The sequence below is a fragment of the Rhinolophus ferrumequinum genome, chromosome 2 (assembly GCF_004115265.2).
Source record: "Rhinolophus ferrumequinum isolate MPI-CBG mRhiFer1 chromosome 2, mRhiFer1_v1.p, whole genome shotgun sequence".
NCBI lineage: Eukaryota > Metazoa > Chordata > Mammalia > Chiroptera > Rhinolophidae > Rhinolophus > Rhinolophus ferrumequinum.
This window is the reverse complement of record NC_046285.1, coordinates 84,135,503-84,150,549: the sequence shown is the minus strand read 5'-3', so window position 1 is coordinate 84,150,549 and position 15,047 is coordinate 84,135,503. Positions and strand designations below refer to the sequence as shown.

Here is a 15,047-nt window from a genome sequence, read left to right as displayed (position 1 = left end):
TTTTAACATGCTCTAAGCGATTTTAGTTTGCAACCAAGCTTAGGGATCCCTGATCTAAGGAAAAACAATGTTTTAGAAGGCAGTTGTTAAGGGTGAGTTTCTGAAACTAAAGTTTGCAGGAAAGGTGATATATTAGTATTTTTTCCCAATATTTACTCACCTTATTTTTTCAATTATATCTTCCAAAAGATACTCCACAACCGGAAAAGTAAAACCAGGTATATGTATCACTGGACAGTTACCTATTATGGTAGACAAAATATAAGTCTGTACCCGAATGTTCAAAATAAAAATAAACAGATCATGAACAGGACAAGTCTATTACTTTTTTTAACTTCAGAAAATGGTCTTGAACTTTTACAGTTCTACCTTATTTTTTCCATATCTAGTTCAATAAAAGCAGCGATCTAGTCTTGACTCAGTATCTTCATTGCTACTAAACTGTACACACATTTCACAGTCCTACAAAGTAACCCAGAATACCAAAGAATAGAGAATTTTAAATTGGACTCAAAACCGTTAGTTAGAAGTTATTTTCTCTTCATCATTAGCCAAGATGGGGCAGTGCAGATTTTATTGAAATCTACATAAGAAGCATTCTTTCTGTGGCACCCAGCATCAGGAAAAGAAGGTAGTTAAAACAATACCTAACCAAATATTAAATTGTTACTATTTTAGAATCACTAGTTAAAAAAAAAAAAGTTTCTTAGTACTGTTTTTAAAATGTTATTTTATACCAAACAAAACAAACAGTACACACTGTAAACAAAGGTCAACACTGTAGCAGAGGTCAAATTATCTGAGGTGGTATCACAGATTTGCCTCTGACTTGCATACGTTTGAGTAAATTACTCAAATTTAGTTCTGGATACCTCATCAGAAAACAAGAGATATGATATACTCAACCAATCTCACAAGGCTTTGAGTGTCAACTAGGTTGAATACAAGAACATGCATTAAATTGGGCTGAATACAGTAACATGTGTTAAATACATCTCTATTCCATTTTAACTCTCTCATTTCCCCCTTCCTTCCCCAATAAGCAGGAGACAGTGAAGCTTAATTTTAAAAGGTACTTTGCAGCTAGTCAAATTTAATTTCAAATCCCCTCGCCCTCTGTTAATTATGCAACCTTGGGTAAGCTACTTAACTGCTCTGAGGCTGTTTTCTCATCTGTAAAACTGAAACAATAGCACCTGCCTGACAAGGTAGTATGAGAATTAATAAAGACAAAGTGCCAAACATACTATACTACCTGGCACACTGAAAGTATTCCGTAAGTTGTCGCTAGTATCACTGTTATTAGCCAATTGCTACCCTAGCCTGTGAGAGATAGCACATAAAAGCCACAGAAGAATCACACATAAAAAAAAGCTTTATAAAATTATTCAAATCTGTGGCTTGACTTCATTGATGCCACCTTAATTATCTGGTGGTAGCAACAAAAAGTTACGTCTTCACTACAAGAACAGAGATGATGCCATTATTTAAAAACTAGGCCCAATTCTCTAATCTATGAGACTAGGAAAATGTTAAAATAAATGAACTGCTAAACACTTATTTTGACTACTCGATGCTTAGCACTGTGTTAGATTTTTGAAAAATTAACTCTGAATCCAATGGTTTTGTGGTAACTTTCTACAGTAACAATCATAAATTTTACTCACCAAAATATTCTGAAAATTTCTCAGCATTCAATGTTGCACTCATCAATATTACTTTCAGGTCATGTCGAAAATTGAGAAGATCTTTAATAACAGTCATTAAAACATCTGACTGTAGATTTCTCTCATGGATTTCATCAAGCACGATATGACTAACACTGGACAAATGCCTAAAGCAGAAGTGTGGTAAAGTATGTAACTCAGCATGAAATTTGAAAAAGGAATAATTTTACGTCAATCATCAATATAATCCAATTTAATCATTACATTTTTTTAAAATAACTAAATGTCCCGAACTGAAACATACTCACGGGTCTGACTGGAGCCATTGAAGGATGATTCCCGTCGTACAGTATAAGATAGAACCCTGTTTCCTTGGCAACCGACTGGAAACGAAAGACAAGAGTTAATAATTCTTGGTTTCTTTACTAGTAAATTACTAAGTACCTTTCTAACAAAGGGTTAGAAAATCTTCAATTTAAAAACTGCTTACAGTTTTAATGAATACCTTCATACTTATTTGTTTAGTTATAGGGAATGCCTACCACAATAGGGTAATGAGAAATACTACATTCAAGTTCATCATACATTATTTTTGTTGTCATGATACAATGTTAATAATTTGTTTTTAAAGGCATAACCACTAACATTCAGAAAACGACACATTACTTAGAGGCCTAAACTTCCGTTCAGTGATTGGAAAGTCAGTTGATTTAAAAAGGTAAATGGAAACTTTGTCTCCAGAAAAGTACTAAAGAAATACAGTAGAGTGGGATCAGAGGGTTAAAGATACCAAAATCAATAGTCAGGGGCTGGGTGGTGGTGGTATAGGAAACTGACAGATGATGGTCTTCTAATGTATGTCCAGGAAATAAGTTAGTTCTCTAATCATTCCATAACATAAAAGACATTAAAATGGCAATCCAATCTGAATTTGGGTTAAAAAAAATGACTCTGTGGGTTGCAAGCCTCCTATGCTTCAGTTACTTTAAATGTTAACTTTAACTGTAATAATCAGCATAAAAATGGGGACAATCTCCAGCTTTACATTTTTACTAAAGTCTCTCAGTAAACAAGGCATGAACATTCTTTACCTCTGGAGACGAATTTGGTATCCAGTACTGTTACCATTGCCACAAGATTCTGCCCTTTCTGCAGCCACTCTCTCTGCAACCTTTAATTAAAATAAATGACAGTTACAAAGAAAACAGAATTCCCCTCAGTACAAATATCCTGAACATTCATGGATCTTTGAGATTGTTGAAAAACTGTTCATTACGTTCTCATGAGTTAAAAAAAGATACTGAATTCTGAGGTATCTAACATTGTGTGTCCCTTAAGAGCTGCAGACCACTTATTTATGCTTTCTTTTCATTTTCTCTTATAAAGCCCTCCAAGGCAAAATTCTCTCTCGTCATTATTTTCAAAGTGCCTTTTCTATATACCATCCTCGCATTATTTTCTCCCCCTTTTTGTCTTTTCTAAGAGTTGGGAATCATGGTCTAAACTTGTAATTCAAGGGTAAATACCATGTTTACCCAAAAATAAGACCTAGCCAGACAATCAGCTCTAATGCGTCTTTTGGAGCAAAAATTAATGTAAGATCCAGTTTTATTTTACTGTAAGAGTGAGTATAATATAATGTAATATATTATAACATATATAATACCAGGTCTTATATTAATTTTTGCTCCAAAAGACACATTAGAGCTGATTGTCCAGCTTGGTCTTATTTTCAGGGGCATGGTACATGTTGATTTAAAAAATTTTTTTGTTTCTTTTTGTTATAGACTGATGTTTCTTAATTTCTAGTTCTTGTGCTCTGAAAGTTATGACTGCCAAAAATAAACTCTGGATAGACGAAATGTTATTATAATCTGTGGAACTAAAAGTAACCAGCAGTCTTTTTGTGACCAAATAGTGGTAAATGAGGCTAGAAACAAAAAATGACATAATTGATTTTAAAGAAATAATACTTCAGAAGTAAAATTTCCCAATCAGCATATCCCATATACACTGACTTAAGCCATTATTTCACTTTTTACTACTTTAAATTAAACTACTTATTCAAAACCAACAGGTCTTGGGAAAATAAGTGAAAAAAATGCTACTAGCAAGACTACCCAAAGGAAAATGGAAAATAAAGTGGGGAATTTTAAAGTGAGAGATAACTTACTGAAATGGCACTGATTCTTCTTGGCTGAGTACAAACTATCCTGCATGCAGATCCTTTTCCTCTTTTGATGTAGTCATCCAAAATGAACTGAGTAACTTGAGTGGTTTTTCCACAACCAGTTTCACCACTTACTACTATCACCTGATGATTATTGATCATATTTACCAATTCCTATTTCAAAAGGAAAAATAAGTGAAGGACATCACATGTCGACTAAGTCTGAAAAGATAGTTATCAAAATTCTATCAAACAGAAGATAGCTGCTTCTAATAAACATTAATACTGTTTAAATGCTGTTACACGTAATGCTGGCAGTTTGGCTATCTGGATCTACCAGGTTTCGAGAGCTAAAAAAACACCAAATTATTAAAAGAACAGGGGTAAGGCACTATTAAAGAAAACACACTGGTAAGAACAAAAAGAGACAGCTCACAGTTCCATGCATAAGAATTAACATTAATTAAAAAGAATGTTGGCATGTGGGGCTATAGAGTACAAGGCAAATCCTGATACCTAAACAACTACTGAGGACATTAAGGATTTATATCATAATTCATAAAAATAGCTGTCTGCAGGACAAGTTTTACATACTACTTTAAAGAATAAGGAAGAGTATCATTTACTTTAAGATCATTTGCTTTCAAATAATTAAAATAAAAGCAAGTTTTAAATACCTAAGTTACCAAAATAACTTACACCTGAAAATTCTATTTTTTAAACTCTAAAGATTTCAATTATGGACATAAATACGAGCAATCTTCAGGAAAACTGTTTCATGACCATTTTTTCTTTTTGTCCTTCAACAATTCAAAAGAAAATGAACTTCCAATAACATCCTTTAGAAAAAAGACCATTAATTTATATTTCTTGATACAGAGTTTTAAAAACTATTGTATAGAATTTTGCAAATCAAATTAAACAGTGCATATTCATTTTACCTTTTGCATTCCAAATGAAGGCAGCTTTTCCCTGAAATTCTGAAATTAAGAAAAAAGTTATTAATTTTCACCAAAAAAAGAGAAATATAATCCTGGTAATCAGAATATATCATCAATAAATAAGCTAGAATACAAAAGTATTTGTATTATCTCACAGCTTATGTAAAGTATCAAAACTTAAATATTATTTTTTATAAAAAAAAGAATTAGCAATCACTATTTTTGAAACACTATTACAACACTATTACTAAACACTACAAAATTAGAATCCTATTACATTCTTAGTTAGCAGCAGTAAAATGAAACCTGATCATTGAATAGCATTCTTACAATCCCTCACTTGCAGCATTTTTTTTCTATTTGTTTTATAGTATATTCATCTTAGATTTGATTTAGACGTCATATTGTTGCACTCACAGATCCACTATTTACTAATGCGTTAGGCACTGGAGCAGATTCAAAGATTATTTCTGGGTATTTGCCTTTGAGTATAAAAGAAAATTTAAAACAAGTAATATCTGCAGTAAGCAAATCAGGCACTACCATTTAAGAACTGTGATCTTGGTTAAGTGAAAGTTGGAGTCTCAAATGTTTTACCTCAGGGCTGCCAAAAGATCTGAATTTTGAAAAACCTTTATATAAAAAACAAGCAGCAGTTTTTGACGCACATAAGCTACTTCAACAAATTTTTGGTGAGTTACAACTGGAGTACTAAAGAGGGAGTATTTAATTCCTTCCTGTATCTTTTACATAATAATTTCTTTCTAGTTTTGAAAACTTTAGGAACCCCACACCCACACTACATAAAAATGACATATATGAGTACTAAGGAGCAGCACTATGGTTTACACTGAACTAGGTACATCATATAACATTGAAAAAAACCAATCTTCAGTGGTATAAAAAAATAAGCCACAGCTTTAACAAACCCCCTTTATTGAAAAGGATAAAAAAACAAAAACCTAAAATGATAACTGTCCTAGGTAATCTAATATATTATCGCCACGCTTTTTAAAAATTTCTGGAAACATCGCCTGTTAATTTTTTGCCAACTTGGTGTGTCAAGATGGAGACTGTGTCAAAGTCCCCTAATATATTTTTTATTGAGATATAATTAGCATGTAACATTAGTTTCAGGTATACAACAATGATGTTCTATCTGCATATATTGTGACATGATCACCACAGCAAGTCTATTTAATATTCAGCACCATACAGTTATAAATTTTTCTTTTATTGTGATGAGAACTTTTAAGATGCACTCTCTTAGCAACTTTCAAATATACAATACAGTACTATTAACTACAGTCACCATGCTGTGCTTATTATGGTCAGGTCATTTGTACCAGAGTCATAAAAATGAGTCAGTGTGGTGACTTAAATGAATTCCAGTGCTTTGAAATAACAAGTCAACATACTTTTCTAAGTAATTTATTTTGTTATAATTTCAAAATTATTTAAAAACCATTTCTTAACAATTTCTAAAAATATTAACATTCCATGTAGTTAAATGCAAACATCTTGGCATAAGTATAAAGAATCTATCCCATTAAATTTGAAAATAGCATTAACCATATTTGTTTTCTGCATATGTAAATGCTGCTGAACAGAATTACAATCCAATATTCTTTCCCAAGGTAGACAAACCTTCTATTTCCTAATTTCTGGCTATAAACCTGAGGTGAGGTAATGAGATTATAAACTGTCAAAGAATGTCTTATTGCTCTTCAGAAAATACAGCACAATGATGGGCATCTAGCAAGTGGAAAATCAATGTTTACTAAATAAATTATAAATAAGGAAAAATATGGCGTACTACCAAGAAGGATTAAAGAGTCAAGCTCTTAAAGACATCCGAATTTTAGACCTGGTTCTGTTATTCGCTATGCAATCACAGAGTCCCTGAACCTAAGATTCTTTTTCCTCATCTCTTGAACAGACACGAGGCTGTCGGGAGGTTTGTATCACGTAGTACATGTGAAGCATTTACACCTGGTCAATAGGAAAACCACTTCAGCTGATTTTATGTTTTGCACATTTCTTCTTTTTCTAAAGTAGATCTATCACTCATCTTTTATAATATTTCAGTTCTGTCCTTCATACAAAGCAAACAGAGACAGTAGCTAACTCTCCTTGTTCCTAAGATGATAAAATCAGCTCTGCTCTCAACCACAACATTCTGAATTAATTCATCTTGAAATCTCCTCTGTCGTTGTATCATATTTTCACTCAACAGGCATCAAAAGGCTACACAATTTGGCCTCTGGACAACCTCAGTTCATCTGTTCTAATCAGAATACCCAACATTCACTGGCAACAGTCAATGCATCCCTTCTTCCCCACAGGAGATGTAATACTCTTCCTTCCTCAAAAATGGCAGTATTTGCATATTAAAGATATGACCCTCAGAATCCCCTTAGTATTTTCACCTTATTTTATTACATCTATCTCTAGAACATCTGCAAAGCACACAATTTTGCATTGTAACAGAAAGAGAACTTAAAATATCTTGCCTAGCAGGAAAAGAAAATACTGAAAAAACTCGTAATTTCACTTCTTGTCACAGTCCTGCCTTTAGAATGTTGACCATAAGCACATCATGTAACTTTTGAGAGATTTAATTTTATCATCTGTTAAGAGGAAGGAGCTGTCATTAAATGGCCTAGAAGAAACTTTACAATTCTACCAACCTTGTCTCTTATGACATCTTTCTAAACTGGCCCAAAAAATTTAAATTAAGAGTGATTTCTTCATTCATGTTCAAATATTTCTTCTCCTCATGATATAAGCTGCTGTAGATGAGATAGGCTACTGTAAATTATGTCTAATTCCATTCCTGTTGCTTTTCTCTACTTTATGGGGGAAAAAAATTCCCACAGAGGAAGGCCTGTTTGAGGAATCGCACTGATCTATATACCATGCAACTACCTCTAACCACAAATACATTTTTATTAAGTTTGAGAAGAGATGACAACAATTTTTTTCCACATCTTGCTTGCCCATTACCTGCATTTCAATATACCGAAGGTCAGTTTTTTTCTTTTGTAAATCTTCCAATAATCGTTGGTCTAAGCTTCCATCTGGTTCATTTTCTTGCAAGAGATACTCAGAATCCCGGTCAATATATTTGTCCCTGATTCTAAATGTCCTCTTTTCTTGATTTATTGATTTCTTTTCCTGGTCCTCAAATTTCTTCTCTGAGTTTGATTTGTTCTCAGCAGGAGCTTCAGTACCATATCTATTTTGACAAAATAAAAAAATGATAAAGGGTTAAGTAAAAAACAACTTCAGCCCTGAAACAAAACAATATGTTGCTTAAGTATTTCAAAATCTTAAAGGTTTTATTCTTTTCTCTTAGAGCAATTATAAAAATTCTTAAGAGTCCTATAATGAATTAAAATTTTTTCTCCCTACAAATAGATAATGCCAGATAAGTTCTTCCTTGTGGTAGTTTCACACACACACACACACACACACACACACACAGGCATTCCCCCATTGCAATGATTTAGTGTTTTTCTGTTTGTGAGCCTTGTTTTATTTCACAACTTCATTTCTTCCTGCCGCCCTTCCTGAGCTATAAATGGGATGCTACATTACATAGTCCCAGAAAAACTTCCACTAATTTTTTTCTCTACATGATGCAGGTTCCTGTGATTTTCCTAAAACAGCAGCAATTTAACTTCTTGCAGATCTCCCCAACAGAAGAATTTTGGAAATACAAAGATGATGGGTAGGAAGAATAAATAACAATTAAATAAATCTCATATAAATCATATTCCTATGATTTAGCTTTCCTGTGGGAATGAATATGCCATCTAAAATTTTTTTTACCTTTCACCAAATCTGCTCAATTTATATACAAAAAAAAAATTTTACTTGAGGCTAAATTTCACTTATTGAAGAGTCTAAAGATGTTGTTATTTTATTATCTTTTTTGTTCCCCTAGTCAATGCTATAAAAGAAGTGTTTCACCTTGCCCATATTTTAAAAGAATACTTTTGTTTTACCCGTGATCTTCGGGAGCAAACCAGGATATTTGTGCTTCTGAATCTTTATCATTCTTAGCTTGGACAGAATGTAGTAGCTGCACAATTTGTTCTTCTCGGTGTTCATCCATGTGCACTACAGCTCTCTATTTAGTGCAAAGAAAAAACATCCTTACCAACATGAGAAAGCCATCTGCAAAATTATTTGATAAAAAAGGCAAAGCAATATATGTTCAACAAACAAATATAAAAGCAAGTTCAAGTTATCCCACACTTGTCCTTTTGCCCAATTCCACATCCTAGACCTAATTAATATTAACATTTTTGTGTACATCCTTCTAGACCTTTTTCTACTATATGTGTATAAAATTAGCACGACTGTAATTGGCAAAAAAAAAAAAAAGGAAAAAAAAAGCATATTTAACGCCCTTAAAACTTGGTCTCCCTTACCTTCTACCCTCACATATTAAGTACTGTGATTGTTCTCTCATCTTGAATTTTCAAAGGTACCCAAAATTAAAGTTAATATTAGGTTGGTGTAAAAGTAATTGCGGTTTAAAAGGTTAAAAAATTGCAAAAACCACAATTACGTTTGCACCAACCTAATAAAACTCAAATGTTCTGTTGAAAAAACAAACAAGTTAAAAACTGGAAATACTATTCTGGTTGCAATGAGCATTTTAAGAGTATTTTAAAACTCTTACACTAAAAAGAGGAATAAATTGGTAAGTAAGAAGGCTGAGCTGATGCAGCTGCCTCATAGAATGAGAATTTAAAAAAAAATACACCAGAGAAAATATGAGTTATATTGTTTTACTGGGATAGAATACATGGAAGAGAAGAGTTACACAGTACAACATTAGAACAAGAACTTTTTAAAAACTGCTCTTTCATAATTGCACATTATAGTTAATTGCAAGTAAACCCAAAAGTGGGATGATTGAAAAATGAAATAGCCCCTGAAAACATCATTTATACTTTTAGTAAAAACACAATCTGCACTGTTTCATAAATTAATTTTAGTGAGGATTTCTGTACAGTGAGGGTCCAGAGGCAACGGGCAGCAGAAAATTTGTAGAAAATTGTAGATTTTAAGCCTCCCTCTTAACCTTCTTCCAATTCCCTCACCCTTCACTTTACCTCACGCCCCGTATGGAAAATCTCAAGACACACATTTTATGTTGCATGACTATCTGATTTGATTTGATCTTTTAAAAATTATTTTCCTTCCTTTTGGACACCTTCAAATATTCTTTCTGCTTCTAGTTATATATTTCTGGCAAAGGAGACCCTCAATGAGGTCCAGCAAATTGTCTATGTCTATCTTATCAGCTTGAAACTGTCTGCAATTACCAGCTTCTGTATTTCAAACTCCATTCTCTGTGACACACCAATACCATCTTCCAGATCGGCCTCATAATTTCACACCAATTAATCACAAAGAAAACAAAAAAACAAAGGATACGTCCTCAATTGCTTGCCACCAAACCTAAGCCCACCTGTATCAGAACCCATCCTTGGCTCTTTTCCTTTCCGTTTAAAATCAAAGAGGAGTCCATTTTCCTGCTTAAGGTTCATTTCTCCACCTACACCCTCCAGTCCAATTCCTTTCACCTCCTCAGGGCTATGTCTTTCTATTGAGATTTATCTTCCTTTCTAAATCTCTCTCTCTCTCTCTCTCGTTGTCATTAGGCTGCTGATCAATATTCTGGTTTGCTTCTTTCTAGATATATGGTAAAGTGCATTTTCCCATCCCTGAATTAGGCATGGCCATGACTTACTGGCCAGAGAAATGTGAGTGGGGAGTCTCTAAGAATCAGGGGTGATGACTTAGGGTGTTCCCCTCGCTCTCTGCCACCAAAACCAGTTATGTTCCAGATGGGTGGAGGCTGTGTAAGCTTTTTGCTCATAATGAGAATTCTCAACTGAACTCCAATGGTCAATCTGTTGTTCTAAGCAATTAAGAACTGGGGGCTGTTTACTACTGCAGTATAATGTGGTCTACTCTGACATACTGTTCCTCTATACTGACTGGCTCCTTACCATCATCAGTACATGAACATTGTCAAACTTCTTCACTTTGAAAAACAAAACAAAATCCTCTCTTGAAATCTCCCACCTTCATCAGTTATTGCCCGATTTTTCTTCTTCCTCTTCACAGTAAAACTGCTTGACAGCACTCCATTGTTTCCATCTCTCCTTCACTAGCCGCACCACTACAATCTGGTTTTTATTTCCACCATTCCACTGAACGGGCTCTCATCAAGGTTACCAATGACACTGTCGCTAAATCCAATAGACTGTTGCTCTACCTGTGTGACATCTGCAGTGTTTGCCACCCTTGATCACTTTCTCTTTTTTACAGACATTTTCCCCCCTTAAACAAAACTCCTGGATTCCAAAACAACACCCATCTCCTTACTTTCTTCTTCTCTGGCTGCTCCTTCCGAGATCCTTTCACGAGCCTCTCTCCCTCAGCCTGCCCATTACATTCTCCTGTGCTGCACTGGCCAGCCCGAGGATCTGCAGAGCAGCAGCACTGACACCACTGGGACTCTGGTAGAAAAGTACCATCTCTGACCCCAGCCCACTTCTACCTTCTAACAAGACACCAACTGGTTCCTATGCACATTCAAGTTGGAGAAGCAAAGGTACACAGAATTCAGGCCTGCACTGTCCAAGGACTAGCCATAGGGCCACAAACTGCCAGATGTTCACCTGCAGACTAGACTTCGCAAGGCATCAGATCCAGACGTGGCTTTCTACCTCCCTCAAATCATCTTTTGCACGTCCTACAACAATGTCAAACTCAGTCCTTAGCTGAGTCCATCCTCTTCCTCCATCACCTCTGCTCCTTATAAAGTCATAAGTGTCATTTCCCCTTCCCTCCAAAGAAAATCATTCTGAGTCTAGCTCTTAAGTCACTTTAATCTGTCCACCTCCCTCCTTCTCCACTGCCAATGTCTTAATTCAAGCCCTCATTTCTCACTTTAATTACTGGAAGGGCTACTTAACTAGTCTCCCTGTCCCAGGATTGTCTCTTCTCAATCCATTCTCTATACTACCAGAGAATGGATTTAAACACAATCCCTTTTTTTTCCCCTTAAAATGCTTTAATGGCTTGCTGGAGTTCTTAGGGAAAACTCAATCAATTTCAAAGCCCTTGTATTTCTAGCCCAGGGCTTTTCATATTGCCAGTTGTAAAATCAAAGGATCATGACCAGTATTAATAAAAAAGAGCAGAAAGGTACAAAATAACAACAAAACCCAGAACAATGTACAGGTAATTAAGTATTACTTTATGAAACTTTTTTTTCAGTTATAAATACCTGTGCACTGGGTTGCAATTTAAACTATATTCCTTTTTGTGGAAAGCATCAACAAGTTTGAAAGCCACTGCTTTCAAGATAAGCACATAGAGGGAAACCTGTTATGTTGAAGCTAGATTACCAAGATTCCTGGACAACAGGTTAGGATGTCCTGAAATGTATTATCAGATTGAGACAGAAGTGACCTGGCCTCTAATCTCAAATTGTGATAAATAAATGGTAGTGACATTTACTAAAATGGAGCAAGTTTGGGGAGGAGTTGGAAAGCAAGTTTCATTCACAATGATCCATCGCACAACTGATTTCAGATGGAAATAATATGAACAATTATTCCTCATTCATTTAACTTTTCATCTGTTTAGGTCTTTTATTTCCCAACTAGATTGTAAGCCCCTTGAACATCATAATTCTTCAGATCCCCACAGCAACGTGCATAAAACCTTGTGTGAAATGGGCAAATAAAATTTGATGGAGTCTTAGAAAGTTACTGTGTACATCCTTTTATAGTAATCACTCAATTATCTTCTAATTTCAAAATGACTTAGATGTGCTCCCCTTAATTAAAAAATAAAGTTTGCTTAATGAACAAGTTAATTTTGGTTGCCAAAGAAGCCTGCTGGTTTTTCTTGAAGAGAATATCTTAAGTTGTGAAGATGAATGGGTAACGCTCAAAAACATTTCAATAAAAACGACATGAATTAAAGAAAAATAAAAAATTATTTAAAAACAAAAGCCTAAATGGTGATTTAATTACACTCTGTACCAAATATAAAGGGTGCTTTTAAAGAAGTCACTAAAAAGCTGTTCTAAGACTTATGTAAAGAAAGCTTCTGTTTAATTATGTATCTATTAGAATAGGCCACTCAGGAAACTTCAATCTTTACTACAAATCTTCAAGCTAGGAACCAATCACCATCCTGAAAAGACAGTCCTGAGCCAAACCATCTCCTGAAACTTCCACTTTCTTCTAGGATCCTAAGTTTCCTTCTCAAAGAGGAGCTGCTAAGAAGCTGAAACCTCCCCAACTCAACACGAAAACAAAAGGCCTGGGTTTGTGGCTGTTTTAATACTAAAAATGAAAGCTGGACTATTCTTCGTTTGAACGATGTGCATTCAAAACAGTGCTCGGGCAGCTTTTGTTCCCTGCAAACCTTTATCTATTGTAGGGGGGTCGCTATTTTGGAGTTCCTCACGCAAAAATCTTAAACAAAAGTGACCATAATTATTCTAAGGGAAAGGGCCGCCAGAGGTACTATGACAGCGACACGCGAATAATGTTAATTTCGGTCGGAACCTGAAATTAACATTTCTTTTGTCCCCAGTTCTCACGTCCTTTACGCAAAGTATCCATTCAGCCCACAGAAAGTTGTCTGCTTCGCATGGCTAAGGGTAAGCCATACGACATTCGCTACAGAAAGCTTCAGTATACCGTTGCACTTCATACTGCGCTTCACAAATCACATATACCAGTTAAGAAACCAAGTTAAAAAAACAAAAAAAAAAAAGAAAAAGTTAGGGGCGCGGTGAGACGGAAAGGAAAACCTGTCCTGCCTCATGCACTATCGCATCTCAGATTACCTCCTGCCTCTCCGCTTCCTTGTTCTTCTGTCCCTGTTTCTTCGCGTACCACAAGCCGATTTCGCGGCCTTTCAGGTGCCCGGGATGTCGGCCTCTGCCGCCTCGACCACCACCTCCTCCGCCGCCGCCGCCGCTGCCGCCGGAGCCCCGATTCCCTCCATGGCCCCTCCCATGGCTTCCTCCATAGCCCACGCCGGAGCTGCGGGGCCCACCATCGCGGCCCCAGTTCTGATGGTAGTCATCGCTCATTGTCCCCGAGGACCACAGCGCGTGAGGTCTCGCAACCGCGGCAAATGGCGACCGGGCCCGGAAGCGGGTGCACGTCCACTCTCACTTTGCTTCCGGCGCCCAGCGCGAGAAGGAGGGCCCTGGAGCGTCACAAGCACCCATTTCCGGTGACGTCACGGGTAGACAGCCGTGGACGTCGAGAGGGTGTTGAGGTGCAGTCCTGTTGGATGTTCCCTCAGTCGTTTTCCGACGTGCATCTGGAGGGAGAGCAAGCTAAAGGCTCGTCGGTTTACTTTTCTCACTCTCAACATGTGAGGAAGCGGGTTTTATTTTGTTACCTTGTGGTAAACTCTGGAGTTTGCGTCCAAGTAGGCCCAGGATACTAAGCATAGGTTGACATAAAACCGTGGGAGGATGCATTCTCTTCTAAAAACCCTCTGAAGAACTGAAATGAGTTCATCATATCTTTTTTCTTTTCCTAGTCCTATATCTTGGAAAAAGCCTGGCACCTGTTTCAAATACCAATTGTCCCTGCCTCTTTTAAAAGGTTATTATTTACTACCTTTATCCAATAGCATAAGATGAGCATGTCCAACCAAAATTCAGTGCAGAGCAATTAGGCAATTTAAATAAAACATCAGTTGAAGATTCCTATTTTTGTATGAAGCCATCTATTGTTGATTGACCAGGCTACTGAGTGTCTAGCACAAGCTGTTCTTGAATAATCAAGTCTCTGGGCCACACAGGCTTGGATAGTCACTGGGGGATAACCAGTTTATTTCCACATTTAACTGATTTAAAGGTGTTGGGGATGCTCACTGAATAAGATAAGTACGACATCAGCTTTCATTTGCTTACAGTGTAGAGTAGAAGATAAAGACTAAAGAAATCAGTGTGCAGTGAGTTAAAACAGGAAAATGCTGTATGCTGTAAAAAAGACTGGCATTAAATATATATATATATATATATATATACACACACACATATGGTCAGACAGTTAAGTTGGTGAACTCATCCTAGAAAAAGTGCTACATACCTTATTGCTGAATATCACTACGATCACCTTTGAAGTACTCCTGGAAAGCTATGCACCCACGCCAGAACCTAGTCCACCTTTCAAAGCAATTTTGGAACTCTTTATCTGG

The 15,047-nt window shown here is 36.0% G+C and overlaps 1 protein-coding gene across 1 annotated transcript in view; it reads right to left on the bottom strand.

Annotated features, from left to right (window-relative positions):
* Positions 1 to 13,997, bottom strand: part of DHX36 (DEAH-box helicase 36) — a 43,876-nt gene extending 29,879 nt beyond the window's left edge. Inside the window, exons 1-9 of the mRNA XM_033128482.1 lie at positions 13,675 to 13,997; positions 8,789 to 8,913; positions 7,785 to 8,016; positions 4,779 to 4,817; positions 3,841 to 4,011; positions 2,759 to 2,838; positions 1,976 to 2,050; positions 1,668 to 1,834; positions 161 to 242 (exon numbers count right to left, since the gene is read on the bottom strand). Coding sequence (XP_032984373.1) covers positions 161 to 242; positions 1,668 to 1,834; positions 1,976 to 2,050; positions 2,759 to 2,838; positions 3,841 to 4,011; positions 4,779 to 4,817; positions 7,785 to 8,016; positions 8,789 to 8,913; positions 13,675 to 13,923 — 1,220 coding nt within the window. The 5' untranslated portion in view covers positions 13,924 to 13,997. The remainder of the gene's footprint in view (positions 1 to 160; positions 243 to 1,667; positions 1,835 to 1,975; positions 2,051 to 2,758; positions 2,839 to 3,840; positions 4,012 to 4,778; positions 4,818 to 7,784; positions 8,017 to 8,788; positions 8,914 to 13,674) is intronic.
* Positions 13,998 to 15,047: the final 1,050 nt, after the last annotated feature.